Source organism: Penicillium macrosclerotiorum, assembly GCF_028827735.1.
Source record: "Penicillium macrosclerotiorum strain IBT 26536 chromosome Unknown utg000010l_segment0_segment0, whole genome shotgun sequence".
Lineage (NCBI taxonomy): Eukaryota > Fungi > Ascomycota > Eurotiomycetes > Eurotiales > Aspergillaceae > Penicillium > Penicillium macrosclerotiorum.
Genome location: NW_026643089.1, coordinates 3768369 through 3794001, shown reverse-complemented (window position 1 = coordinate 3794001; position 25633 = coordinate 3768369). Strand labels below are relative to the sequence as shown.

Below are 25633 nucleotides of genomic sequence, written 5' to 3'. Positions count from 1 at the left end.
GACCGCATAATACAGGCGAGACCCACATATCCCCGTGTGCGTCAGATTGTTACAGGGATACTCGATTTACTGCATATTTTGTATAGTATCCCGGGTATACTCGGAACCTAACGCCGTAACACGCTAGACAGCGAGGAAGGGGATATTCAATATTCCCCCGCCTACACACATAGATAGTTAAGTCATCTAAGATATTATTATATTAAGCATCTAATTCTATTAGATCCTAGCTTTCCTAGCCCATACTGTATCCTACTACATTAATATAATACAAAACTGAACCTTTCTTCTGTTAGCATCTCCTAGGAGATGACGGGAAACAAGAATCATATACCTTAAGCGCGATAATCTATGCTCTCCAAAAAGTGCCTATAATTGCAATAATCAGTAAGAAAGATACTATTGCCGTTAAATAGTAGGAAACACGTTAGACATTTGCTCGGCCTTTAGTCATTCTCCCGACTAACCACTAGTACTACTAGGTCACGCCTATATATTCAACGATAATAATGAATAGATTACCAAAGTAAACACTAAATAGATAAAATACACCGCTAAATATGATTCAAATTATTGCTATAGTAGATAACAAAATGAAAAGTAGGCAGAGGATAGATACTAAGCGAGACCGGGTTAGAAGGCGATATTATTAAAACCTTATTCGCAAATCCTACAACTAGCCAGCTAACTTTATATATAGTACGAAAGGACAAGACGCACAACCTACAGAGAAGAAAGTATCAGTGTAAGTCTAAAGATAAGGTGACTCCATCTAGTCCTTATCTTACTCTAGAAGAGGACACTAATTTTAGGGTGCTACTTGCAGGGTAGCGGCCGGTTGGTCAGGTAAGGAAAATAAATACAATATTGAATCCTTATAGAATCGATGGAGAATATTAGAGGTAGATTATTCTAATAACTGAATCCCTTCAAGATTCAGTTCGAAAGCAAGGGGGATTCTCTTTCTATAACCTAAATTTCGTTATTCCGCTACTTGCCGGCGGAATAACGGTAAAGGGATCCAATTCTAACTCGTTCTCCTTCATGAACAAATATCGTTATATGCACGTTTCGTATCCGAAACAAGCCGGTCGGCCGAAATAACATCAAATGTAGTTGTTTCATAACATGTATATATCGTTATGTTATATAAACGGTTTGTATTCAAGGTCGGCCGAGATAATATTAAGTATTATATATTTAGTTGTTCTATAATATTACCTATATATTAAGCTTACTATCGAACTCCCTACAACTATTTAAGTAGCTTAAAGGGAAGGAAATCTAGGTCTCTTTAAGGTAGAACATTTGGTAGGCTGTTATTAATTTGAGAGTTTAGCGACTATTAGGAGGTCCACCGGTCAGTAGGACTTTGTTAGCTAATAGTCGCGATCGCTAGCATTACGTAGAGCTAATGTAATTAATCTTTAGAAGTAGAAGGGATTATAAATAGTTAACATGGACGCATTGAATAAGGAAGTAATAAATATAACCGCGTAGGGGCAGTTTTTAATAACCCTATTCTAGAGTCTATTCCGGAGGCTGTTATCGCCGGGCGCGCGGCGAACGCACGTACGTACACAGCCTTAATATTTTACTACTGCTCGATTGGGGAAGAGGGGATCTGGTCTAGATATACGTATATCATGGCTGATACCTGACAGCCCTGCTGGTAGAGGTATGGGGAAGAAGCGGTGGAGGAAAGGCTCGGCCTTATATTCTACTCTTTCTGTTAATTTTCGGCTGTTAAAGAGAGGGGAGGAGCTAATTTGGTATACTAATAGACTATTGACAAAGATTTAGTTTTGGTGACGTGATTCACAATCTTTCAACGGGCAACGGAAAGCTTTTCTCAGAGCTTTGAAAATGAAAATCAAGGAACTCGTTTTAGTAAGAACGGTTTTAGCTTGGCCGAGATTGTTGAACATTGCTTTCAACGGCTGTTTCTTTCCAAAATCTCTTGGATATATCGCGGTATAATCTTATAGAATCAAGACAAATCTAGGACATACCGTGACAATTCCTCTTACACTTCAAAAAAGTGCTGTCAAAACTAGGTCAGAAACACAGCTTCAACGCAGAAGCAGGGTTTGGTATAGATTCATAGCGATGAATTAATGCAGATTTCAATTTACGGACCGTCCCACGGCCCTAGAATGAAAAAGACCCTTACCAAATTCATTCTCTATGACGTAGAAATTCACCATTCACCGGACCATTGGTTATTGAATCCAAGTCTATTCTTGGCAGATCTTGGCAACTCTTGGCAGTTATAATAGATCCCGTACGCGAAAACCGTAATCCAAGTCCATATACAATCTAAGAATGAAAAACTATAATTGTCAATCTAGATTTCCCCTTATTATGAATCCTTTCGCTGATAGCGGAGTAAATTTTGTCTCACCATGGACCATGAATTGAAACTAGACATGGGCAAAGCTCGTCCAAGGATCTCGAGTACCATATAACGCCCCGGATTATGACGGCATCAGACGCCACTGGAACCAGCCTTGTCGTTAAGCTCAACACATAGGGCACGTCCGAGGTGTCTGCTACGACGAAGGGGCATATAACACATTAAGTCATCAATCCACCATTTGACTATCGGCCGTATTACTTTCACGTGGGTATATATAGCGAGAAAGACTACAGTACATGATCAGCGAAATACACCAACAAAGGGATATTAGGTCGATACATTCCCGAGACTGAGGAGAAATCTCCGCGACCCAAGCCGCGAAGAAGTGAGGCCTCCGATCGGCCAAAAATGATTTTGCCATAATTAATTACATTTGTTAAGTTTTGTTAGCCAGTTTCGCAATACTTCTACTTTTTTCGGTTCTTTTTCGTCAAGGTCGCGGAACATGATTCGCTTTGAGATGGAGCCACCAAAATCTGTGTACAGCAGCTGTCAGTACCTAAAAGAGAATATGAGAGGATGCTTAGAAACAACTATGCAGCATTATAGCTGATCTCAGAGTAGTCACCTATATGCAAGGTCTCTATCTGCTGCATATCCTCGCGGTATTTCGCTGGACATTGGGCAACGAGCCTACAGAGCTTGCGTTATATAATCGGACTAACTGACCTTTGCTAGGTATGATCCTTTTCTTCGGTATATACTAAGTTCAGCTTCGTGTCTATTTCATAACAGTTGATTATGCGGGGCTTGAGTTTTATGAATATGCTTAGCATAAGGTTGCTAGCTCGGGTGATCAACGTATCTCATGTGGCGTACCCGAAAGTTGTAATCTCCTGGGAAGCACATAAGCAAATATACCAGATTCTACATACTAGGTCGGCCGACTTTACGCTGAATCTAGATTTCAGCTCGGCGGTCGTAGTCCGGAAGCGTCGGAGCCCGGATAATTCGAATATCCCGTGCATTATTTAGTACCACGGATGACCAACCTATCCGTGGCTCCAAGATAACTTTATTCTGCTCGAATGTATCTGAAAAATAATATGGTGAGCATTTATGACATCAAACCTCTGCTATACGCGATACATTTCATTGGAACCCACGAGGATGGCTGTTTGCAGGAAAAGATCTATTCGGAAACTCCAACTGCAGCCCATATACATAGTTCATAATCCTTGTACCGATCATACGCAAAATATGGATTAAATTCAACAAGCGATGAAGGCCGGTTCTTGGGTTGATTGTAGCGTACCATATGAATGATAGAGGGTCCAAACCCCCGGGCCCCGAGTCTCGAAAATTCAGAGCCATTAGATAACGTGCAAAGGTGTTATGTGTAAAGATGATCCTTTATTCCATTAGATGGAGCATGTAAGCCAAGGCTATGATATAATCAGGCGGCGATGGTAACAGCCATATGGCAGAATACCTGAAATCTAGACCACTGTCAAAAGGCTAGACGATTTATCTTCTCATTGTGCATAGATGGTCATTTGTAACTGGCTATATTATTGCGTCACGGTCTAATATCCACCGTGGCAGTGCGAATAATTCACTATAACCAAGGTAAGTCAAGGTTCTGGACTAGTCTCAAACATTGCGCGTGATGCTTTGACCTGAGAAGGTTTCTATTTCATGAGTGTAAACTATCCAGTGTCAGGATTGCACCATAGTAATTTGTCCTGAACACTGAGCTCTGGCTATAAGTACCTACATCAGTCCCCCACCTCAACTTGGCACTTGCACTTAGCTCATCCCAAATTTTTAAAAAGGGAATCTCATTCATATCTCTATCGTTCCACGAATCCTCTTTGGGAATATTTTCCATTGACCTATCTCCTTCAATATGCCGCTTCACAAGTACGGTGTCTGGAAAGCAATCCCTGTATATCACTTCTTTGAATACAAGGAGGACGACCCTAAAAGCCCTCACTTATCACTGTATTTCACGGATAAAAAATACGATCAACATTCTCATATCGACTTTCACCAGACTCGCGGAGGTAAAGGCTCGCATCGCGGTAAAAGCTCGCATCGCGGAGGCAAAAAGTCGACTCGCGGCGGAGGCAAAAAACCGACTCGCGGGCGTGACAAAGAAATCCCTGGATGCTTCAGGGCAGCAATCAATATCAAGTCTGGCGACAAGTATCAAAACCGACTTGCCTACTGGGAGGATCTCGACTTCAAAGATCATCCCATCATGAACAGTCTCGCCGACCTTCCTTTGGGGTTTCATGACCTAAAAAGGGGACAAAACTCCGCTGGTGTGAATCTAGACTACATCCGCAGCAACTTATTCAATGTCGACACTGGTCGAATTCTACCTCATGACGAACCAGGTTCAGATAATGATATGATCGATGCTCTGAAACCTGAAATCAAACAGGCAATTGAAGAGGAGGCTGATATCTACATATTTGGTGAACCGTTCAATGATAGAAAAGGTATTCACAATGTGCATATGAATCAAGGCAATATTGAGAAATACGCCGATGATGACGGCGTGTTCCAAGATGGTGGTCTTTTGATCAATTACCCAGACTCTGATCGATGGGTTGGGGTCTTTATCGGATTCGCATCTCAGGCTGTGCACACCGATGACGAGACCGGCCATGCCATCTCATCGGAGACCTGGGGTGACTATCTAGAGAGAGAGGAGAGAGACACCGAGCTGATCGAAGACTCTGTGATCATTGATGAGGCGTTGATCAGCCCTGAGTCAGATGGGCCCAAATCCAGACGCAGGTCGGTTACTCTCAAAAATCCAAAAAACCACAGGATGTCACTGTCTTCCTGGAAAATCAAAAATTCAGCTGGTGAGTTCCATGCATTACCGCGTGGTGCAGCCTTAGATGCCAAGTCAAGTCAAGCGTTCGACATTCCGGATTGTCATCTCTCACAGCTTGGCGATACCATCACACTGTTGAATGAAAAAGGACTGAAAGTTGACGGTGTGAGCTACAGTTCTCAACAGGGAGTTGAAATGCAACCAGTCGTTTTTGCTCATTGAAATGGATATTGTAAACATCGGTTGTTGCGCGTCAAAAGTTTTCTTTGCATGCTACTATTGACTTTAGAAACACAATCGCACAATCAAACAGAATGCTGTAATTTTATTAGTATTTTCATTCGTCAAAAAAATTTCAATTTTCGTATCCCGTATTTGAATCTCAATAACTCGCTGCCATAATGTTTTTTGAAAGGGTTTCTCTTTAAACAACCTTTGAAAATCAAGCAAACTTTTTGAACAGACATGATCTTTTATTTTCTCTGCAAGAGGGTCTCCTCACTCTGATGCTCACTGAGTCTGAAGAGGATGGAATTCGTCTCCTCTTCGCGGCTAGGTGATGTGTGTGGGTGGCCTCACGTGACACCAACGTCACTAGGCCCTCTTTTAGTTATTCAGGATTAGTTCGATCTTAGAAGATTCAAGAGTTATGATCCCATCACACATCACCAGGAGCCTCGGGGGTAAGCCCCAAAGCACGTGACTTGTCGCTAACACTGAGCTCCCGGGAGCTGGTTTGGTCGTCAGGGTTGACTCGGGAAGGTCCGTAGCGCCTCGGTACCTTACCATCTTAACTATGACGCTTGGAGAGTCAGGAGAAGAAACGTTGCTATGATTTGACAATAATGCAAAGCCGAGGTCAAAAACCCATCATCTAGTGCACCGTCGTCAACTGAAGGCTGCGTTGGTCTAAACATATCTTTAAACAACGTTCATGAAATCGTCAGACAGCCATTTGCTGAAGCCTGCGAATATTTTCTTTGCGATGACTGCAAGCCCATTTGTTAAGAACAGGGAACAAGACCGGGTCCGAGTAAGTGAGCGACAGAACGAATACGCTTGCTGCCAGGAGCTAAACGGCTGCTTCCAGAGCGACCGTAGCTCCCGGGAATGAAGAGCCTGGCCCCTCGAGATCTCATTTCTCTAAACATCACCGATTCCACACTCAATTTCCATTGAATCCTGTTCGCACTAGTCCATGCAGTTTCCCTCCTGATAGACATGCCGCTAGCCCCTTTCGTGTGGCTGGTTGAAATAAATTGGAATTGGTATTTGATTCCTTGTCAATTCTCATCGATCTTGTTCGGACCGGGGCAGATCTTACATATCCTACTCGGTGATATCCAAGGGATTCTGTTGGCCCCTATTTTCGCCGTTTTTCGAGTGGAGAGGTTGTCAACAGCCTTCACAAAGTCAGCCCTGCTGATTTCCATAAATTATTGGTTGCCCCGAAGCAGCGCTCTTTCATCGTAGGTAAACGGACATACATGCCGCGAACAATTATTGATAGTCGCGTGCCAGCTTGGCCGGGTCTCTCACGTGATATTTGGAGGCGAGATCCGCGCGGGGCCTGAGTCGTTCGAGGCGAGGTCAAGCAAATACAAGCCTGTGAGTGTCCTAATTGGACCAATCCTTTGGATCTCACAGATCGAACGCCTCCTGAATGTACCAAAGCATCCGTATGGGTCGGTCTTCGATCTGTCGATGGCGTCACGTCGGCTCGACAACCTGTCGCACGAGACCGCGCACTCTGCTGCGACCGAGAATCAAACAGTTCGGACCGCCGATTTCCTCTGGATAGATTATCAAGAAGGTAACTCACAAGACCGAGAATTGACGCGATCAAAACATGCCTTTATAAGGACCAGACATCATCGGCTGCGAAAGGACACCCAGATGCAGCATTTTCGCGCATCCGTCCAAGCCCGGCCCGTCGATCACCCATCCCCCTCGTCTACCAACAATCTGATTCAAAAGCAACCTCAGGGAAATGTCGGTAATGATGGGAACGATGAAGTCTCGCGAGCCTCTTTACAGATCTACGGTCTCGAGGCAGGAGTCCTTGACGGCTTTCCTAGCTTGGCATCGGGCACCCGCCAAAATCCTAATATTTATTTTCATCATTGTGAGTGCATGAGGGATTCAAAAGACGTAGCAGACCGTTACCGTTTGATATCTGGATCTCACCTTTACTATAAAGATCCTAATAACCAGCCAATTAGACCGTGTTCACAGCGCAAAGTCTTGCTTCCCTCTCTGCTCGAAGGACGTCACTGTTTGGTTCTGGAAAAAAGCCCTGGATGACCCCGCGTTGATGCAAATCAAGCTTTCCATTAGCGCATCTCATCGAGCAGCTATTCTGGGAAGCTATGGCTCTTCGGCAGCAAGTGCGCAAAAACACACACAGGATGCGCTTCGCTTGCGGGTTGGGACCATCAAGTCTCTTCGGTCAATCTTGCACAGCACGTCAAAAATATATACTGAGTCAACTATCTTCATTATCGCTCACTTGATCGTTTCAGAGGTAGGATTTCGAACAAATGTTCCTTTAGATCTTGTGCAAAGGCTCAAAAACAGGCTTACATGAAGAATTGTAGGCGATCGAAGCCAACATTGCAGCTGTTAACGCGCACATGAATGGCATGAAAAAAATAATCGCCGCCACGGGCGGATTGGACCTTCTCGACCATGGAACACTTGCTTTGATTTATAGGTATGCCATTTATCGGGTGCATTGGTTTAACTTTCCTGACCGTTTCTGTGGTCTAGCTGTGAAATCCTGAGGGGAATGATTGGAACCACACCACCTGCAGTTCGAATGTGCGCCAAGTTTGAAGACCGGATCATCAAGGAGTCACTTTCATACAAATTGAACGAGCTTCCCACGAGGCGATCAACGGTTGGATTGCATTTCTTTGATGCCTCGTGGTCGAAACATATACAATCAAAGTTCAAGCCGATCATCCAGTCATTTCAAAGCCTCATCACGTTCTATGAAAACTTGGATATTGTTCAGCTCGAGCCAATGTCTGTTGAAAACGATCATCTGCTATTTCTGGGCTATCAGCTGTTATCATTACCTTATCTATGCTCACTCACTCCTTTCGAAGAGACCATACGCCTCTCGATCTTTGTCTATGCTTCATGCAGAATATGGTCCTTCTATGGAACCTCTTGCTTGGAAGTTCTAGTCGAGACTCTCCGAGAAAGCATTTCCACGAGCTTTGTGGTCCTTGAGAGTGTTGCATCTGATCTACTGTTCTGGATCTTGTTCATAGGTAGTCTCGCTTCCAAGGGAATGAAGTGCCACTCGTGGTATCTAGGACTTCTTACTGATCTTGCAGATAAATTGTTTCTGGAGGGCTGGGACAGCGTGGTCTCGATATTGGAGAGATATTTCTTCAGATTTCGCTCCGAAGATGATCCAGCGAAGGAAATCTGGAACTCTGCATTTTGATGATGTACGAAATACAGATGTATGTTGCGATAGCAGTACGACTCTCTTGAAAATTTAATGTACCTGTATCAGACACCGTCCACTGAGGCTGTCATCCTAAATTCAGGTGTATATCTTTCCTGAGTGGGATATTTGGAAATCCTTTCTCCATGAGACATTCTACATATGACCATTCTGGCCTCTCGGTTCACCGCCAGCTGGCGTTGTGGTGTAAACCGCATTCACAATTCGACTGATGGTGATTTGACGGCATTGTGGATATTGGGGAATTTGTGAATAACTGCCTTTCATTTCTTCTTTGATAAGCGTTCCGAAACAACGAAGGAGCTCATCTTTATCGCTTGAAGATTCTCAATTCAATCATGCGCAGAATAGCATAAGACACAGCAGCGAACGCGAACCCCAACTCAAAGCCAATGTCACCTCCTGATACTCCCGGGCCAGCGGTCCGGGCGATGGTTCCGACGTACCATGACTGGCTCATGCCTGTTACCATACCTACGACACCGCAGCAAAATGCAAGCAATGCTGCAATACCGGGCGGTAACTTGTCTCGCACATCATAGTCCTCCGGGCAATATCCCGAAAACCCCCGGCGAAACAGAAAATGCTCCGTGAGTGCGATGCCTTCATATATGGCTAACCAATATCCAATAAAATGCATAAAATTTTCCAAAACGGCCTCAAAGTGGCTGTACCCTGGGATTGCGATCGCAATGTAGACTCCAGTGGCCACCACAGTCCACACGAATCGGGGAACATGTCGGGTCCAACGACCCATGACCATGAGAGTGAGAGAGACCGAATAGATATTTGGGCAATTGTTGGCCACGATCGACAAGGCCAGAACGATCACACAAAATTTGCCGAACCCTCCAGTTCTGGGGAATAAGAGAGCGCCCAGGAGGCCGCCTACCCCTGCATCGTCATATCCTTGTTGATAAGCATTGTCGCCCCCATTATGAGCAGTGGCGGTGACAAGGGCGGCGCCGAGAAGTTCGGTGAACAGCAAAGTTGGGAAGATCCCAAGCCACGTCGCAAAAAATACGTTGCGCTTCGGCCGGTTACTGGGTTGGTAGACCGTATAGTCGGCGGCAAAGCTCGTATATCCTGTTCCAAATCCAAAAACAGTCGATCCGTACGACAACACCGCACCTAATTCTGCACGTCCTCCCCCCATCGAGAGGTTGAGAAAATCGCCTGAGCGGGCTAGAACGCCCAGGACCACCAGAAATACTACGAAGGTTGGAATCCAACTCCAGTATTCGTAGGCATGGACGACTTGGTAGCCGAAGAAAACAATCAAAAGAGTACAAAATGCAATGATTAGGATTCCCGCATAGCCGGGGACATTCGGGTTGACTGCATTGATCAATTGAGCTCCGACGATGATATTCGCGGCGGCCCATCCAATACAGGCCAACACGTTGAAGAGCGCGACTAGATAGGATAACGACAAAAGAACACCGATCAGTTCACACCGAGTCTGATGCCGTGTATTGAGCCTCGGGAGGAAGGGCTGAGGAGGAGATCCATACTTAGCTTTACACCCCACCAGCCGAACCAGAACCGGGAAAGGACCATCTGTCGCAATCCGAATGCAGCCCCGAACGTGGAGAAAAAACAGACGGTCAAAACAGCGATGAAGTTGAAGAAGAAGATGACCAAGGCCGAGTCAACAAACCCCATGGAAAATAATGGCCTACTCAAGACTCCGATGGTAAAGGACGGGACAACCATGTTGGCAGCCAACCACTAGGGGGTTTTGCGGACGGGTTAGAGATACCTCGTATCATGGTCATCATGGTCAGGATGCAAGTACCATTGACCCAATATTCCAGTAGGAGTTGTCGCTTCTCTCATCCTCTGGCACCCGCTCGATTCCTCGCTGTTCCACTTTGAGTTTCCCCCGAGTCGCTGAAGTCGCGCGTATAGCGAGTTCCCATACTCGAAGCTTGAGACCGGTACAGCGCCTGTCTCGTCTTCGAGCAGTGCCGGGTTGTCCACCCCGGCCCGTTTCTCCACGTCCCGGTTCAGCGCGGAAGTCATAATTGGCGGATTTGCAGAAATCGGAAGATGCAACCGAGTCAAGCGATCTGTCCCTCTTAAACCCTTTCTCCAGATTTGAGGAAAGGCGACATTTTAAACCCCTTTGCTCGTCGGTCTGGGGAGTGAGGTGGCCCACGGAGGGGGCCGGTCCACAATTGCACAGACGAGACCGCCGAAACAGTCGATGCAACCGAGGCGTCGTTTGGACCGGTGGCATTGGGGAGAGTCCAGGCATTGCATTCGCATACTGGGCGGACTGGGCGGACTGGGCACCATCGCATAGGCATAGTGGGCAATTGAATTGGTTTCGTTTCGTTTACTGCCTCGGGAAGGGCGTCCCATTGAATTTGGTTCGCTCGGCCATACGTCGGATCAGGACTGTAAACCCCTCCAGCTGATTTGAGAAACCCGTGGCGAGGGTCTACCGTCCCTCGGGGGCGTGCAAGCTTTGCAAGCTTTAAAACCATGCCCGTTAAGTCTGGTCCAGCCGGCTCCTCCCAGGCTTTGGGGTGCAACAGGGTCGGAGATCCGCGACCGAAGCGGGGCTGCGCCCACCATTGGAACGGAGGCCGCCGAGACCCACCGCTAATGATGGAGTCGTGGGTTCTGCGATCTGGCACAGACAGGTCAGCGCATGTCATCGACCAGGAAAGGGCGGATTTCACAGGGCTCTGGGGTAAAAGAGCTTCTCGGTAGAAAATCAATCGAAAAAGATTGGGTGCCCAGTCATTGGTCACACCTCTTCGAGGTCGTACGCCCCTGATGAGCCAGGATTTTGTGTCTTCGCAGGCGTCTAAAAGCAGATCTGCATAGTTCTAGACGGCATAGTTGCAGCTTCCCGATATGTACCACCTCTAGCCCCCTCCCTGACTCCGTGATGTTCGGTGCTCGCGGGTTTCTTCCATGTTATTGATGATCATTGATTGACAATTGAAAATGCCATGTCATTCGACCTGTGCCCTCCCCTAAAACACTGTTGAAAAGTATTTCGAGATGAATAAAAGTCTCCATTCTTTTTTCTATTCCAAATGCTTTTCCTGGGCCATTGGTCCATCCACTGCATATATGTGCCATCAAGCGAAAAGAAAAATTTGAATAAGCACTGCGAGCTGACCAAACTTTCTTCGAAAGCCGTTTAAAGAGCCACTTTACTTTCATATCCAACAAAAAAGCTCCAATCAGTGAGGGTTATCTTCATTCTGATCGAAATGCTCCCGGGCCCATGGGCTTCGAAGTCGAATCGCTTTGCCTTTGTAGAAGAAGATAAACGGGATCGGTACCAATAGAATCGAAATGAAGCCCAAGAGACTAGAGGCCCATTCGTAATCCAACTTCTCATACATCTGCGTAGCAAACAAGGGAAACCCAGCACCAACTACATTCCGTACCAAAATGACCCCTGCGAGGGCCGAGGCAGAGTAGGTCTGATAGCTATCGACCACATAATTGAGAATGCTGAGAATGACAATGTAGATTCCAGCACCAAAGAATGAGGAGGCAATGATTGGAACAATCCAGTGAACCGAACGGTAACTGGTCCATCCAAACCAAAACAAGCTGATGGGAATCAAGATGGCGCCCCCGCGTGCCATCCACATCCGAGCCTCCGGAACTCCTTTTCCATCATTTTCAGCCACACGGCGCAGATAGTATCGTTCCTGCAATGGGTACAGGCAGAATGCAATGAGGGGGCCGACTGCCATTCCCAGGAATGCGAGACCCTGTTGGCCGGTATTGAAGGGGTGGCCCTTCGGGGCACCAAACACCAAGGGGATGGCCTCGTTGAATAGATACACCAGGCCGTAGAGGAACCCATTATAGATGGCAGAGAAGGTTGTAATCGGCTCTGAAAACAAAAAGCGAAAAGGCCGAGTGAGAGTGATGCCAAACAACTCATGTAGTCCCTTGCGACTGCTGGCATGAACATCCAACGTTGACTCTGCTGATCGCAGTGTCTCCCTCTTCATCTGCTTGCGCACGCGTCTTGCTTTCTTCTCCAAGATGATTGTGTGTCGTGTTTCAGGAACGGTAAAGACTAGGAGAATCCAGATGCCACCAGTCATCGCCATGAACACCCAGAAGATCATCCGCCACCCAGCATTCAGCCCGATATAGCCCGTGATCACTAGAGCCATAGGCGGGCCAAAGGTGCTGCTAAGGCCATAGACGGCCATGGGGCCACCACTCTCATTGCGTTCCCACAAGTCGCTAATACTTCCACCAGTATTAGTCAACGGGGCCCCTCCTGCGCATCCTGCGATGAATCGACAGACAAGAATGGTGCCGATATTGGGGGCCAGAGCGAGCGGGAGCTGGAATATAAACAGCAGAAACCACGAGACGACATAAACTGGTTGGCGTCCAAAGTACTCTGAGAGTGGTGCTAGGAGAACGGGGCCGACGGCATATCCCAGCACATAAAGAGACAGACACAGAGTGGTGACTTCCGAAGAGACACCGAATTCCTTCTGGATCCCAGTGGCACCGGATGAAAAACCGCCCGCACACCATGTTCTACAGATTATAAGAACGTCAATCGTGGGAGATCTTGGAAACAAACTAGCATCGGTACCTGGAGGGGAGAAGAAACATACGTGAAGACATTCAACATGCTCACCAAGCAGGTGATGTACCATTTCCTCCATTTGGGCCAATTCCGAGGATTGTCACGATCCCCGACACCATAGGTGATGAAAATCGGCAGTGCATCCTGCGGACTACCTCGCGCTTTGGCCAGTGCCTCTTCTTCGGAAAGAACAAGACTTGAAGATTCCCGAAAAGAATCCGAGACTTTCTCTGCATCCTGTGTCTCCATTGGTCGAGTCTCTTCCATATCAATGATCATGTCCCCCGAGAATCGATGATAAGAGAATCAGATTGAGAATGATACGAAGTCAAGCGAGGACACCCAGTCTCACAAGTGAACTTCGGGAGGAAGCGAAAAAGAGAAGAAGAGAAGAATAGAAAAGAAGAGAGAATATCGGGTCGAGACATGGGGGAAGGGGGGGGGGATTGGGGTTCGGGGTTTGGGGTTTGGGGGTAATTAACCCCATCGGAGCCCTTGCTCGCATGGAGAGGCCATTCACGCGCCCGCTTTTCGGATTTCATCATCTCGAAATGTTTGCCGAAGCTTGCCGAGTCAAGCAGGGCTTGCCACCTCAAGCGCCCACGAAGGGAACTTCGGGTGGGTCGGCGTGCCGAAAAAGAAGCAATAGGGCGTAATGCTTGGCTGGTGGGCACTCCACTTCATCTCCACTTAGCAATTCCACTTTCGGTGAAGATATTAGTCAAGGGTTGGGGATATGGAGCAAACCGGGGCAAACTGGGGCAAATCCATGAAATCGTCGAAAATACTCCCGAAGAAGAGAAGAATAGAGCCCGGTCTGAATGGCTACGGTATTTCTACTGTAACTTGGAACGGGATACATGGAAGCGACGTCGAAGTGCACACACCATGTGGGTCGTGAAATTGAATTGCGTAGGTCTCTTTTCACATCTCTACAAAATCGCGCTTGTCAAGTTCACGCTTTTTTTCCTACAGTAGAAGAGTGCGAGCCAATTTTCGGTATGTATGTTTGATAGAAGGAAAAAAGAGAGATGACGATGATGTTCCATCATCACTCTCTGGGCGAGAGACTTATAGGAAATGACACATTTGCAGACTAGCCAACCTGGAGCGGATTTTGCAGATCAATATTTATGGGCTTTGCGAGGGCTTTACCAGAGTGTTTGCTTTCTACTTTCAGTCATCTAATGCAACACCTTGAAAGGTTCTTGACTTGCACAACATTTAGTGTATTTTACTTGTCGATTACATTAGTTCTTGTCCCATCTTTGCTATGTCTGGCATTTGCTATACAATAGATTGTTTCTAGGTATCCTTGGTATAATTGCTGGTTCATCGCATATTCAGTGTATTCTATAGCCTTTATCATAGTGTTCGGAATTGAAGTTGGCGGAAGAATCGAGCTATGGTGTGCGTCTATTCGATTACTAAAATACCTGGGTGCGGCCATTTCTAGAAACTCTTTCTCGACAATCATGATTTATATTTATGCTTTACGCGTACAACACTCTTCTGGCTTTCATTTTTCGGATCTACTTACTAATTCGAAGGTTAATATGGTCATTTTGATTTGGTCTGGCTGTCAAATCCTGCTGGGTGCTGGAGCATGTAGACACCGGAGCTCAGAATATCATGGCCATTGCATCGCTTTCCAGCTCGGCCGTTTAGATACCGATCACAATGACCTGTACTGTCAATGAGCTCTAATTCTCATTGGTTTTTAGCAATCTATTCACATTCGCTAGTAAGTTTTATGAATGTTTTCTGCTTTTATCATAGATGAACAGGCCAGGGGACAAGTGAGTGAACCGATCAACTGTGTGAAACACAAGGCTTTACTTCTTTTTGCCTCTGTGATAATTCGAAAAGGGAGCAAGGTCAAAATAGCGAAAGTTTGGCTTATTATTCTGGTTGGGTCTGAAAGTAAGATATATAAATCCGCGCAGAGGGCGGCGGTTGATATGGTGGGTGGGGAACGTCGCGACATTCTCGCTTCTCTCTTCTACGCGACACCAGCAGCCTGGATGAATATTTTCTCCCGCTGTGCATTGTGTTAGCCAATATCAATAAGGGTCCTGATTGACCTACCTTCATAAAAAGGGATCCCAGGACAGCCATGGAACCCGCAGTCACAACAAGGTAGTATGTGGTGGCCATCGCTTCCACCACAGCGTGTACCACTTGTGTTCTTGTTGATTCAGAGAGATGTTCGAAAAGAAGGCTCCCAGTACCAGAGATGGCACCACGAAGCTCCTCGCGAGGGATGTTCGGAAGGATTATTTGAAGATCATCAACGGCCTTGTTTTGAAAAACGGCGCCTGAAATAGCCAAAGCAAGGACAATACCAAGGTTTTGGGCCAGTGCAATAAATGATGTGGCATCCGCGACTCGGGAGGTGGACACCTTAGCTTGAGCGACGGAGAACCCGGCCTGGATGAACATGCCGGCGCCAATCCCGATCAGTGCTGAGTAGCCATACACATGAGATACATTGCTGTGTTCGTCAATTGTACCTAGTGAAGTCCGATTATTGACTGTCAGTATGCCACAATCACAGTAGAAGGACTACTTGTCATACTCATCAAGGCTCCCCCGGTTGTTGTTAAGATACCACCAGCTAGATACCATGGCATGTAGTATCCGAATTTGGACATGAGCCCACCATTGAGAAAGCCAAAGCAGACCATGAGGATAATGAATGGAAGCAGACGGACGGCAGCTGTCAAGGCAGAGTCTCCTCGGACAAATTGGAAGTAGAGGGGAATATAATATGTAGGCACCTGATATGGAAGGTCAGGTTGCGAAAGTCATCAACTTCTCCCAGTCTATGAAGCCAAGCGCATGACTTACAAAAACAGAAGTCGAAGCAGCACACATCAGCGCAAACAATATCCACATCAATGGATTGCGTAGGAAATCCGCCGGAACTATTCGCTCCCAAGTGGTCGTACCAATCTTGGATCTTTGCTGCAAGATGAAAAGGACGAGGAGTACACCCCCTGCAACCCACAATCCGATCTCTTGACCGGCCCCCCAGGCATAGAGATTTCCACCAAAGTTAATGGCCATCGTGAGGGCTGTGAACGCACCAACATTCAAGACCATTCCGAGGTAGTCAATCTGCAAGAACTTCTCCGATCGGCTGACCTCCTTCTGCGGGTCGCCGGTCGGCAAGAAGAAAATATAGACTGGCGCAAAAGCGGCACCGATACAGAGATTGATGTAAAATGCCCAGCGCCAGGTGGTATGCGAGTTCTGAGAGAACGCCCCGCCTACTCTATTTCAGTGGATCAGAGCTGAGATCTTCTATCGAAGGGTGAGGGAGGATCCTACACAGGTCCCAGCACCGTTCCTGTTCCCCACGCTAAATGAAAAAGAAGAAAACATAGGTCAGGATCTCATACAAATATCTTCCAGGTAGATACAGCACATACTGATTCCCGTCAATGCCATATACTGGGGTCGCTGACGGACGGATGTGGTGAGCGACAGCAGGGTCAAGCAGCCAAGGTACATACCGGCGCCCTATAGTCGATGGTGGGACATCGGGACCGGTCAGTGTCACCCCCGTCAAGGTGATTTCAGAGGGAAAGGGATTGTGACTTACTCCCAAGCCTGCCACTGCACGGCCCACAATGAAGGCATTCATATTCGGTGCTGCACCACAGAGGGCGCTGCCTGCCTCGAAAAGGACGACGGACGATAGATACAGCCACTTGGCGCTGAAAATGGCGTACAACTTGCCCCTTTTGTCACATGCCCTCATTTTCAGTCATGAATCTTCTGGTCCAGTGGATTGGAGGCTTCGAGAACGGGCAGGGCGTGCTGCATACCAGGTGATAATGGTGGCCGAGCCTGAAAGGACGAAGGCCACCCCGAGCCAGCTCAGCTTCCCGACCTCTCCGAACCGCTGCACGATGGGCGACTGGACATCGGCCACGATGGTGTTGTCGAGAGAGAAGAGAAAAGTGGAGGAGAGGATGGTGAGGACAATCAGGAACCACTGAAGGTCAGACCATGCTCGAGTCAGTCTAGAGTTGTCTTGTCGCCAATATACCGAAGAGGACCAAGATTCCCGACGTTCACGATCCAAGGGACTCGTGAACGTCGCTGGTCACTCACCAGAAGCTTGGACACTTTGGCCTGCACATTCTCTCGGATCAGGTTGACGTCTTCTTCTGCCGGCTCGTGAGTACTACTCTTGCTGTGATGAGCGACCACGGTGAGCTGTTCCATGGTTGAAATAGATGGCTGAGGCAAGCACGAAGTTGCTGTCCGAAGCCCAGTCATAAGCCACGATCCGAGACAACTAAGTAGAGATATGAGACTGGACGCCAGAGGTCAGCCCTAGGCAGAATCACCGCGGGCCAGGAATGGGGTAAAAAGGATCGCCGGGAAAGGACGACCGTAGAGACTGTCGAGATCGTGGAGAGGGTAAAGATTATGGAAGCCGTAGATGCCGCGAAGATAACTAGTATATGGCCAGCTTGTCACTTGCCTGCTCAGCCCGTTTGTGCAACCAGAAAGGACCGGGTCATTGGCAGCTACTTGACCAAAAGTCTCGACTCGCGAACCTGGTCTTTTGACCTGCGCTGAGAGAGAATTGGGAGAAGGAGTGAGCAGCCGGGCAAGAAGAGCCCGGCTCGTAAGCTGGAAAGTGTAAGTCCTTGGGAGGGTCTCACCGAGGCGCCTTCGGACCTATCCTGAAGCTCTACAGGGGTCCAAAAGAACGCAGAGTAGCCGAGTACAATATTCTGTGAGATCCGAAATGACCAAGAAGGATCAAGATTGTCCGAGGAAGGTCTCGAGCTCGGTTGCAAACAATCTACGGAGACTGGAGGTCTCAATGTTGATGGCATCTTTTATCCTCCGGTATCAATGGCGCCCCCATCGGACTGGCCACCGGCGGAGACAAGATTGAATAAGGTTCTCGAAGTAATCCAGACCATCTCAGAAGACATGAGTACCGCGATAACACTAGATCATGGCAGCAAAGCAGCAAAGTAGAAAGTGGCAACTGCAAGCAGGCTATCAACATGGTCGAGCTGACCTATCCCTGGCAAGGATCTCAAGGTTTATTGCATCTGACAGTCTGCAGGAACCAATGTCGAGAGGGAGACATGCTCAGGACCTCCCAAAAGTTCTCGAATATCTTCCGCGGCCTCGCTCGTTCGACCTATCGGGGCGTGAGAAGGCGGGAGATATAGGCCGAGCGGACAAGGAGGCCAGACAGCATGCCATACGAGGGTGGAAGATGACGAGCCAGCATGTTTCGGGGGCATAGGTGGCTGCAACAGGAAACATCCGAGGCAACAAACCAGGCAACTCAATCGCTCGTCTGCTCCCCGACGCGGTAATATATACACTGGTCTACACAACAATCTAGATTTCTAAACGGGTTGAGAGAGGCAAGAGAGATAGAATCTTAGGGAGGCCGGTTCCTTGTAACTTTGTTCTTTGGCATTCTCGCCAAAACTGAGATCAGGCATGACGATAATTCACGGCCACACATTAAAAAAAAAAAAAAAAAGAAACGAAAAAGAAAAAGAAAAAAAGACAAGACAAATCAAATGGGGAAATCGACGCTGTGGGTGGTATCACAAATCGCGCTTCAAAACGCCTCTTCCGCGGGTCAAATCATTCGAATCAATCTCTCTCGACGCACACCGACACGCGACAGACTGGCGACACAGGCCGGGGTCTCCGGCAGGTTGAGACAGTCATGCGTGGCCGTGCGAGTCAGCCCCCGAAATGGGCTGAGGAAGGATTACCAATTATGCTCTATGTAAAAAAATGTAAACCGGTCATGACACTCTATCAGAGAAATGGGGGAGACGGAAACAATCAAAGAAAGACAGAAACAACGGCAGCGGCCGCTACGCATAGCCCGAAGTAATGGCGTCGGCCTGGAATTCAAACATATTGGAACTCTCCAGCAACACAAATGACTCGTAGCGGAGGCCTCGTTCCTTGCCGCTGCGATCCGACCACGGATCAACGCTGCTGTTCCAGATGGACCCGTAACCATCGAAGAGAGCCCGCCAGTAGCACGCCTCCGCCGCAGCGGTGAGGTACCGCTCGCGGAAGGTCGTCACGCTGTTCTTGGCGATGCGCGCCGCGGCCTCCGTGTTGGCAACGAGGGGCTCGATCTTCTCGGCCAGATCACTGAAGTCCCGCTCCACTTCGACGTAATTTTGATTCGGGCCGCTGGCAACCAGGAGATAGTGGTGGTGCTGGATGTACTGGAGACGGTGTGCGACAATGACGGAGTGACAGGCCTGCCGGTACTTGAGGGATGCGGAGTACGCCCGACCTGAAGAGGAATCATATTAGCCTTCGAACTCCTCGAATTCCTCGTCATCCTCGTCGTGCTTCTCGAGCTCCGAGAGCACTGAGGACAGCATCAATACAACCCCAACACAACACACACCAAACTCACCTTCAACATGCGCGATAAACATATAGTGACAGTGGTCCTCCATCCTGAGCACGTTGGAGCCGGTGGTCCAGTCGACCTGCTTCACATCCCCCCAGGGCTGGTCGCGAGCGGCTTCAATCAAGGCCCGTCGCAGTTTCGGGGCAAAGCTGGGCTTCCCGCGCCAAACCAGCTGGGGCTTTTTCTCGTCCCACGGAATGTCCATGCGCATGATCCGGTCGACCACCTGGTCATAAGGACCGATATAGTTATCCGGGTTATCCCACGCCCAGAAGCTGAAGTCAGGCATTAGCCAGACGCCTTCCTCAGTTGGGGTCCGAGCAAAGACCCAGATGGGATAATCGGGGTTGGTCACGTCCTCCACCTTGTCTTCCACGGAGAAGACAAACTCAATATCCCGGCGCGACACTCGCTCCGGGTCGGCGGCCAGCGCCCGGTGGATGGAGCTGAGCACACCCAGGATTTTGCGTCGGTGGTCCTCGCCCATGGCGCGGGCGGCGACGACATGCAGGTGGCCCCGCGAGATAAAGGCGCGGGCCATGCCCGGTTGAATTTTGATGGTGTCGAGATCTTCCGTGGCCAGGCCACCACCGTGCGCCCGCCAGTAGCGTCCGCCGCGGGCGATGTCTTCGAAGAGGCCCGGGAAAGCGGCCTGACATTGAGCTTGGTCGAGAGCCTCATTGCGGGCGTCGCGTGGATATTCAAATTTCCAGCTGGGGGAGGCGGACAGCTGGAGGGTAGAGGTGTCGGCGCAGGACACACAGGTGGAGCATTGAAAGGTCGTGGACGTTTGGCATGCACAATGGCCGGCGGGGATGAGTTGGGTGAGGAGAGGGTGGATATAGTCGCGGTCGGAGTTCATGGCATACCAGATGGCGAGAATGACCGTGCAGCAACAGAGGGCGACGACGCAGAGGAGCGACAGGCCGCGTCGCGGCCGCATCCAGGGGTAGTTTGCCGCCATCACGGAGGCAGGACGACGCGCATTGCGGGATGCACACGAGAGCAGGGTTGGAGGTAATGGTGATGGTGGTGGTGGTGGAGGTGGAGGAGACAGAGGCGAGGGAGGAGGAGGAAGACACGACGAGGTGGGATGGCGAGGCTCGGTTCAACCGTCGAGTCCAACCGTCGAGGCCAACTCCAACTCCAACTCCAACCAGCGGCAAAGAGGCCACCCAGTGGAAAGGGGTGTGGCCAGGAACAGGCTGAAACTCCGATTCTGGGAGAAGATTGACAAGCTCCCGCGGGATCGGCCCCATCTGACGCGGTCGGATTGGCTTGGAGAAGAGCCGCAGCGCACAGGAAGTGGGGCGTTTGGCGTCATTGCAGCTGTGGGGCGGTGCTTTTTCGAGAGGAAAGTTTGACGCCAAAAATTGGACGCTGGGGACGCTTGGCAAACACGACCAAAAAAAAAAAAGTATCTATAAATTGGAAATTGGAAATTGGATATTGGAAATTGGAGATTAAAAGCTGCAGAAGACAGAGGAGAGGAGAAGAGGTGTGTACGAGGATTGCAGTTGGGAAGAATGGCCGACCTTGAGATTGTTGGTGTTTCGGGGCGGTGGGCGGTGGGCGGTGTTGGGCTTACCTGATCGCGGCGCTCCTCAGGCGGTTCTTTCTGCTGCTTGACTGCTTGACTGCGTGGACAACGTTGACGATTCATCTGCTCTCTCTCTCTCTCTCTCTCTCTCTCTGTCTGTCTGTCTCTCGCTACTGATGACTTGGTTTCCTCAACGACCCGTTCCCCCGTGATGGTCACACTGGGGGCCAAAAGACTCCACTCGGTCCGGCCTATGGGCCCGTAACCTGGTTTCTTTTTTTACGTCTGCCTAGTTCGACCCTTCCCAAACAAATGACCCAAGGCACACCCATGCACACCCATGCACACCATGCGTAACATAGGTTGTCTCGCTTCGGCTTCGAAAGGAAAGACAAAAGAGCTAACCAAGAAAACATGAAAGCGAAATGTACAGAGAAGAGGGCGTGCGGGTTGGTCGACCAGGATGGCCTGCATCACATCCTCAGAAATGAATTCAGGGTCCACGACTAATCCTTTTCTTGTCTAGTCGGTCTCGTGTCTCTAGCGTCTTGGCCGTGATCTGACTCGGAAGGCGTACCCCTAATGGACGGGGCTAACGCGGTCGGGTTAATGGAGAAGCCTTGTGCCCCATGCCCGTCGGGCCCACGGGCTCCTCCGGACTCGGCCGATCATCGCTCGCACGGGCTGTGTAGCAAGACAAGGTCACGAAGAGAGAGAGAGAGAGGTCGTGGGCCGACTTTTCGACGCTCTTGCAGATTACCAGCTCATCTGCAGGACAGAGGACGGAGTACAGTTTGGCCAGTGCAAGGCACACTGCACCGCCCCCACTGCCAACAATGAGCGATCAACGTCTGCGGGTCCACAGTTCTGTCCACGAAATCTGGCTGAACGCGGGGGCCATGCTGAGCGATGACAGGATTACATCCCATCCAGGTCTATCTTGATCTTCGGGTTCTCCTGACGTCTCGGAGTCCTTGACGAACCTACAGAGATGTAGATAGAGGGACGGGTGGGCTCGGCCCCCTGCCAACCAATCCAAGAGCGATCTCGAGTTTCAGAAGTTCCGTCTCCGCATCACAGATCAGAACTCAAACATTACATATAATTTATAGCTAGAATGTCGTTGATCCCCGGTCCTTCCCCCTTAAGCCCAGAGAACATCATCCCTCTCCGAACTTACTGCTCGCGGGAGTTCGTGCCAAGCTGGAGCCAACCATTCCATTTATCGATGGACTGAGCGTGGAACTGGTGCAATTGAATTATATTTTTGTTTGTTATGTTTGATCTATTTTTAGATTTCTAGATTACTGTTTATCTCGGCTTAAGCGATTGGGGTAGATCGATCGCGTTATAGATCGACAGCGACGCGCCATGAGGAAGAGGTTTTGGAACACCTAAACCCCACAGCCCGAATTTATAGGTTTGACCCTCAAAAAGTTGTAGCTCGATGGTTTTACCAATGTTGCTATATGATAGTTTGTGGAGGTCACTAGTCGCTAACAGAATAACATTATCGGACCAGGGCCTTTAAAAGGAAGAACAGCGACCGGAAAGGGGCTCGTCGACTGGAATTTCTCATCTAACGCAAATCATGCGATCCACTACCATGCAGAAAACACCCCCAAATGCCCTCCCAGGATCCAGAGGGAGAACAGGACCAAGATTGACTGTTCAAATTGCCTCTCAAAAGAATAAAAACGCCCGCTGCAATGCGCCCCAGCGAAGACCGCTCCCCTCCCCTCAAACAAAAGACAAGACAAAAACTCCTGGTAACTATCCCAACCCGGTCCAAGTGCTTCATTGTCGAGATTGACTCCGGTGGTGTCTCCCTCGACGGGCCAGTACTTCCTGGTCGACATCCGGCGTCGCAGGTCGCGGCGTGCGACGCTGGCGTCCCCCTGGTCGAACACGACCCAGCGCCCGACCCAGCAGACTATCAGCCTTTTCATCGAGGTCCATCTCCACGCGCTCCTCCTCTAGAGCTTCGGGCGTATCGAGAGAGGCCGTATGAGTCACCTCGTCCGTCCATTCCTCCGCATGTGTCCCACCGCGAGCGCGACGCCGCACACTCTCGTCGGTCCCAGTCCGTTCCCGCCCGTGGTCTTCGCGGGATTGGCGGGAGCCTGGGCTGGTGGACGGTCCAACACCTTCAAGAATTTGTCGGTTACGCTCGCGGCCCTCAAGCGCCCATAGTTCCAACGCCCGGTTTAACAGAGTTCCCGCCACGCCAGCACCACCGGCGGCATCCCCGCCACCACTGGCCCCGAGAACGCGAACGGCTTCATGAAGGGCAGTGACGGCCTCGGTGGTACGACCCAGTTCCAACAGCAGTAACCCGCGCGAAGTATGCAAAGACCCGACAAGCCCCCGGTCCTCGTAGCCCCCGACTCCGGAGGCCGTGGCAACGGCTGCAGAGCCACCTGCCCCCCCGCCCAAGAAAGGAGAGTAGCCCAGGCTAGTACCGCCAGCTCCAACACGGAGACACTCGTCAAATTCGTGCAAAGATTCTGGCAGTCGACCCATGCGACGCAACGCATGGCCCAGATTGGCCCGAGTAGCCACCCATGCCCCGGGTTCGCAGTGGAGAGAAGCGGCCAACCCCAGAGCTTGTCGAAACAATTCCACGGCTGCGCCGAGGTTATTTTGATGATAAAAGACAACTCCAAGCTCATTGAGGACCAGCGGGTCACCTCCAAGGGGAGCAGACAAATTGGTAGGAAGACCAGGGGTAATCCCAGGAGTAGCCCCAGTTGACATTGCATATGCTGCACAGAGATATTCGTGAGCCAGAGACATGTTGTTAAGAGCGAGGTGCTGCATGCCCAGGAAAAGTTGTGGCAAATGACTACCCTGGAAGAGTCGTGCAGCGGTACTATACGCCGCGATGGCCTGGTCATGCTCACCCTCAGCAGCGAACGTGTGGGCGAAACCGATCCAAGCTGGCGCAGAATGAGGATCAAGCAAAGACGCCTTGGAAAAGAAACGACGCGCTTCCGCCACCTTCGACACTGATAAATAGTATACCCCGATGGCTAAATAGGTGTATGGCTCCTCCGGGGCATGATCGGCCAGCATGTGGGACAAGAGGAAGAGAGCGTTGGTAGCTCCGGTCTCGTAGAGACATGCCAGGTGCAGTGGGTAAACTGCCGGAGCGTGGCCAAGGTGGTTATGCGAGGGAATCCCGGGGTTATTAGTGGCCGTCAAATCAGGTGATTGGGAGGTAGAAAGAATAGAGGAGGTCAATTCCAATGCCTCAGCAAAGCGACATTGCGTGTAGAGCGCCTCCGCCCTTGACAACAGGATATCTGGGTTATCGGCCAGGTTGTAGTGCGTAGAGAGGGTTTCCGTCGCATCTGAAAGGATGTTAGGTGCGGAATACTTGGAGAGGCGGGTGGTATAAAGCATCTTGGTAAAGTGTGCCGCCTCTTGGGCCACAGCGGGATCCGGCGAAACAATAGCATCAAAGTCAAGAGATTCTAGAAAATCCAACTCTTCCGTCGGGGACATGAGCGAGTTTTTCATGAGTTGATCAAATGCTTCGAAACATTGCACATCGATTCGCACCGCATCCTTGTAGCAGTCGCGGGCCCGGTCGAACGCATTCTGCTTTGCAAAGCACAGTCCGCGCAAGTAGCACATAGCCGCCTCAAACTTAACATTGTTCGTATCCTCTCTTTCACGATCTTCGCCTCGCTCCGCACGGATAGTGTGCTTTCCGTTCCTCAAAGTGACATGACTCTGGCCATTGAGATGTTGGATCTTTCGGCGGCTGTTATTATTCCGAAAGAGATCTGTCGGGTTATGCTCGCCAAGAATAGACAGCGCCTGTTCAAAGTGATTCTGTTTGATGTAGCAGTGGGCAGCGAGGTAGCGACAGGCGGTACTCCGTGAGACGAGATCTTTGCGGGATAATAGGGCCAATGCGCGTGTGAAATTATTGTTGGAGAAGTGGACCTGCGCAAGCCAAAAGGCGTCCGAATCACTGTCTGCAGAATTTGATCAGTCAGGTTGTCTCGGTTGCAGCACAATGAGAGGCATACTGGTCAGCGCAAGAACCTTGTCGCCAATGTAAATAGCGGAATCATGTTGGCCGCGATTCAACGCGTCCTGACGCCAGGAGCGAAGATACTTTTCCATCGCCACAGATCCAACACGTCTGGTTGGAGATACCTTCCAGTGGATGGTCGATAGGCATGGATTTCAACAAACCACTCTCGGAGAATTTGCCAGACAAGCAGCGCTGTCCAGGCTGCTCGTCTGAGCGGGTCGCGAACTTGTGGACAAAGAGTGGCCCGTGCACGACGCCCATTGGGGTGCAGCAGAAGATAAATGCCAATTGAAGGTGCTGCGCAGGAAGTAATTGAACGTGATACAG

The 25633-nt window shown here is 49.5% G+C and overlaps 7 protein-coding genes across 7 annotated transcripts; 2 read left to right on the top strand and 5 right to left on the bottom strand.

Moving 5' to 3' along the window:
- Window positions 1-4268: 4268 nt before the first annotated feature.
- Window positions 4269-5432, top strand: N7462_010963 (uncharacterized protein; the record flags this gene model as incomplete). The annotated part of the gene is made up of 1 exon (XM_057082677.1): window positions 4269-5432. One exon carries the CDS (start codon window positions 4269-4271, stop codon window positions 5430-5432), a length of 1164 nt encoding a protein of 387 aa, XP_056929717.1.
- A 1482-nt stretch (window positions 5433-6914) lies between these two features.
- On the top strand, window positions 6915-8667 carry N7462_010962 (uncharacterized protein; the record flags this gene model as incomplete). Its single annotated transcript, XM_057082676.1, has 4 exons — window positions 6915-7335; window positions 7433-7734; window positions 7808-7923; window positions 7980-8667. 4 exons carry the CDS (start codon window positions 6915-6917, stop codon window positions 8665-8667), a joined length of 1527 nt encoding a protein of 508 aa, XP_056929716.1.
- Window positions 8668-9001: 334 nt separating this feature from the next.
- On the bottom strand, window positions 9002-11003 carry N7462_010961 (uncharacterized protein; the record flags this gene model as incomplete). The annotated part of the gene is made up of 2 exons (XM_057082675.1): window positions 9002-10107; window positions 10853-11003. The coding sequence occupies 2 exons, from the start codon at window positions 11001-11003 to the stop codon at window positions 9002-9004; spliced, it is 1257 nt and encodes a 418-aa protein (XP_056929715.1).
- Window positions 11004-11894: 891 nt separating this feature from the next.
- Window positions 11895-13327, bottom strand: N7462_010960 (MFS transporter; the record flags this gene model as incomplete). The annotated part of the gene is made up of 2 exons (XM_057082674.1): window positions 11895-13230; window positions 13311-13327. 2 exons carry the CDS (start codon window positions 13325-13327, stop codon window positions 11895-11897), a joined length of 1353 nt encoding a protein of 450 aa, XP_056929714.1.
- Window positions 13328-15284: 1957 nt separating this feature from the next.
- On the bottom strand, window positions 15285-17518 carry N7462_010959 (uncharacterized protein; the record flags this gene model as incomplete). The annotated part of the gene is made up of 7 exons (XM_057082673.1): window positions 15285-15323; window positions 15371-15795; window positions 15861-16062; window positions 16133-16559; window positions 16717-17028; window positions 17116-17285; window positions 17405-17518. 7 exons carry the CDS (start codon window positions 17516-17518, stop codon window positions 15285-15287), a joined length of 1689 nt encoding a protein of 562 aa, XP_056929713.1.
- A 1640-nt stretch (window positions 17519-19158) lies between these two features.
- Window positions 19159-20682, bottom strand: N7462_010958 (uncharacterized protein; the record flags this gene model as incomplete). The annotated part of the gene is made up of 2 exons (XM_057082672.1): window positions 19159-19595; window positions 19722-20682. 2 exons carry the CDS (start codon window positions 20680-20682, stop codon window positions 19159-19161), a joined length of 1398 nt encoding a protein of 465 aa, XP_056929712.1.
- Window positions 20683-23055: 2373 nt separating this feature from the next.
- Window positions 23056-25395, bottom strand: N7462_010957 (anaphase promoting complex subunit CDC16; the record flags this gene model as incomplete). Its single annotated transcript, XM_057082671.1, has 2 exons — window positions 23056-25244; window positions 25299-25395. 2 exons carry the CDS (start codon window positions 25393-25395, stop codon window positions 23056-23058), a joined length of 2286 nt encoding a protein of 761 aa, XP_056929711.1.
- Window positions 25396-25633: the final 238 nt, after the last annotated feature.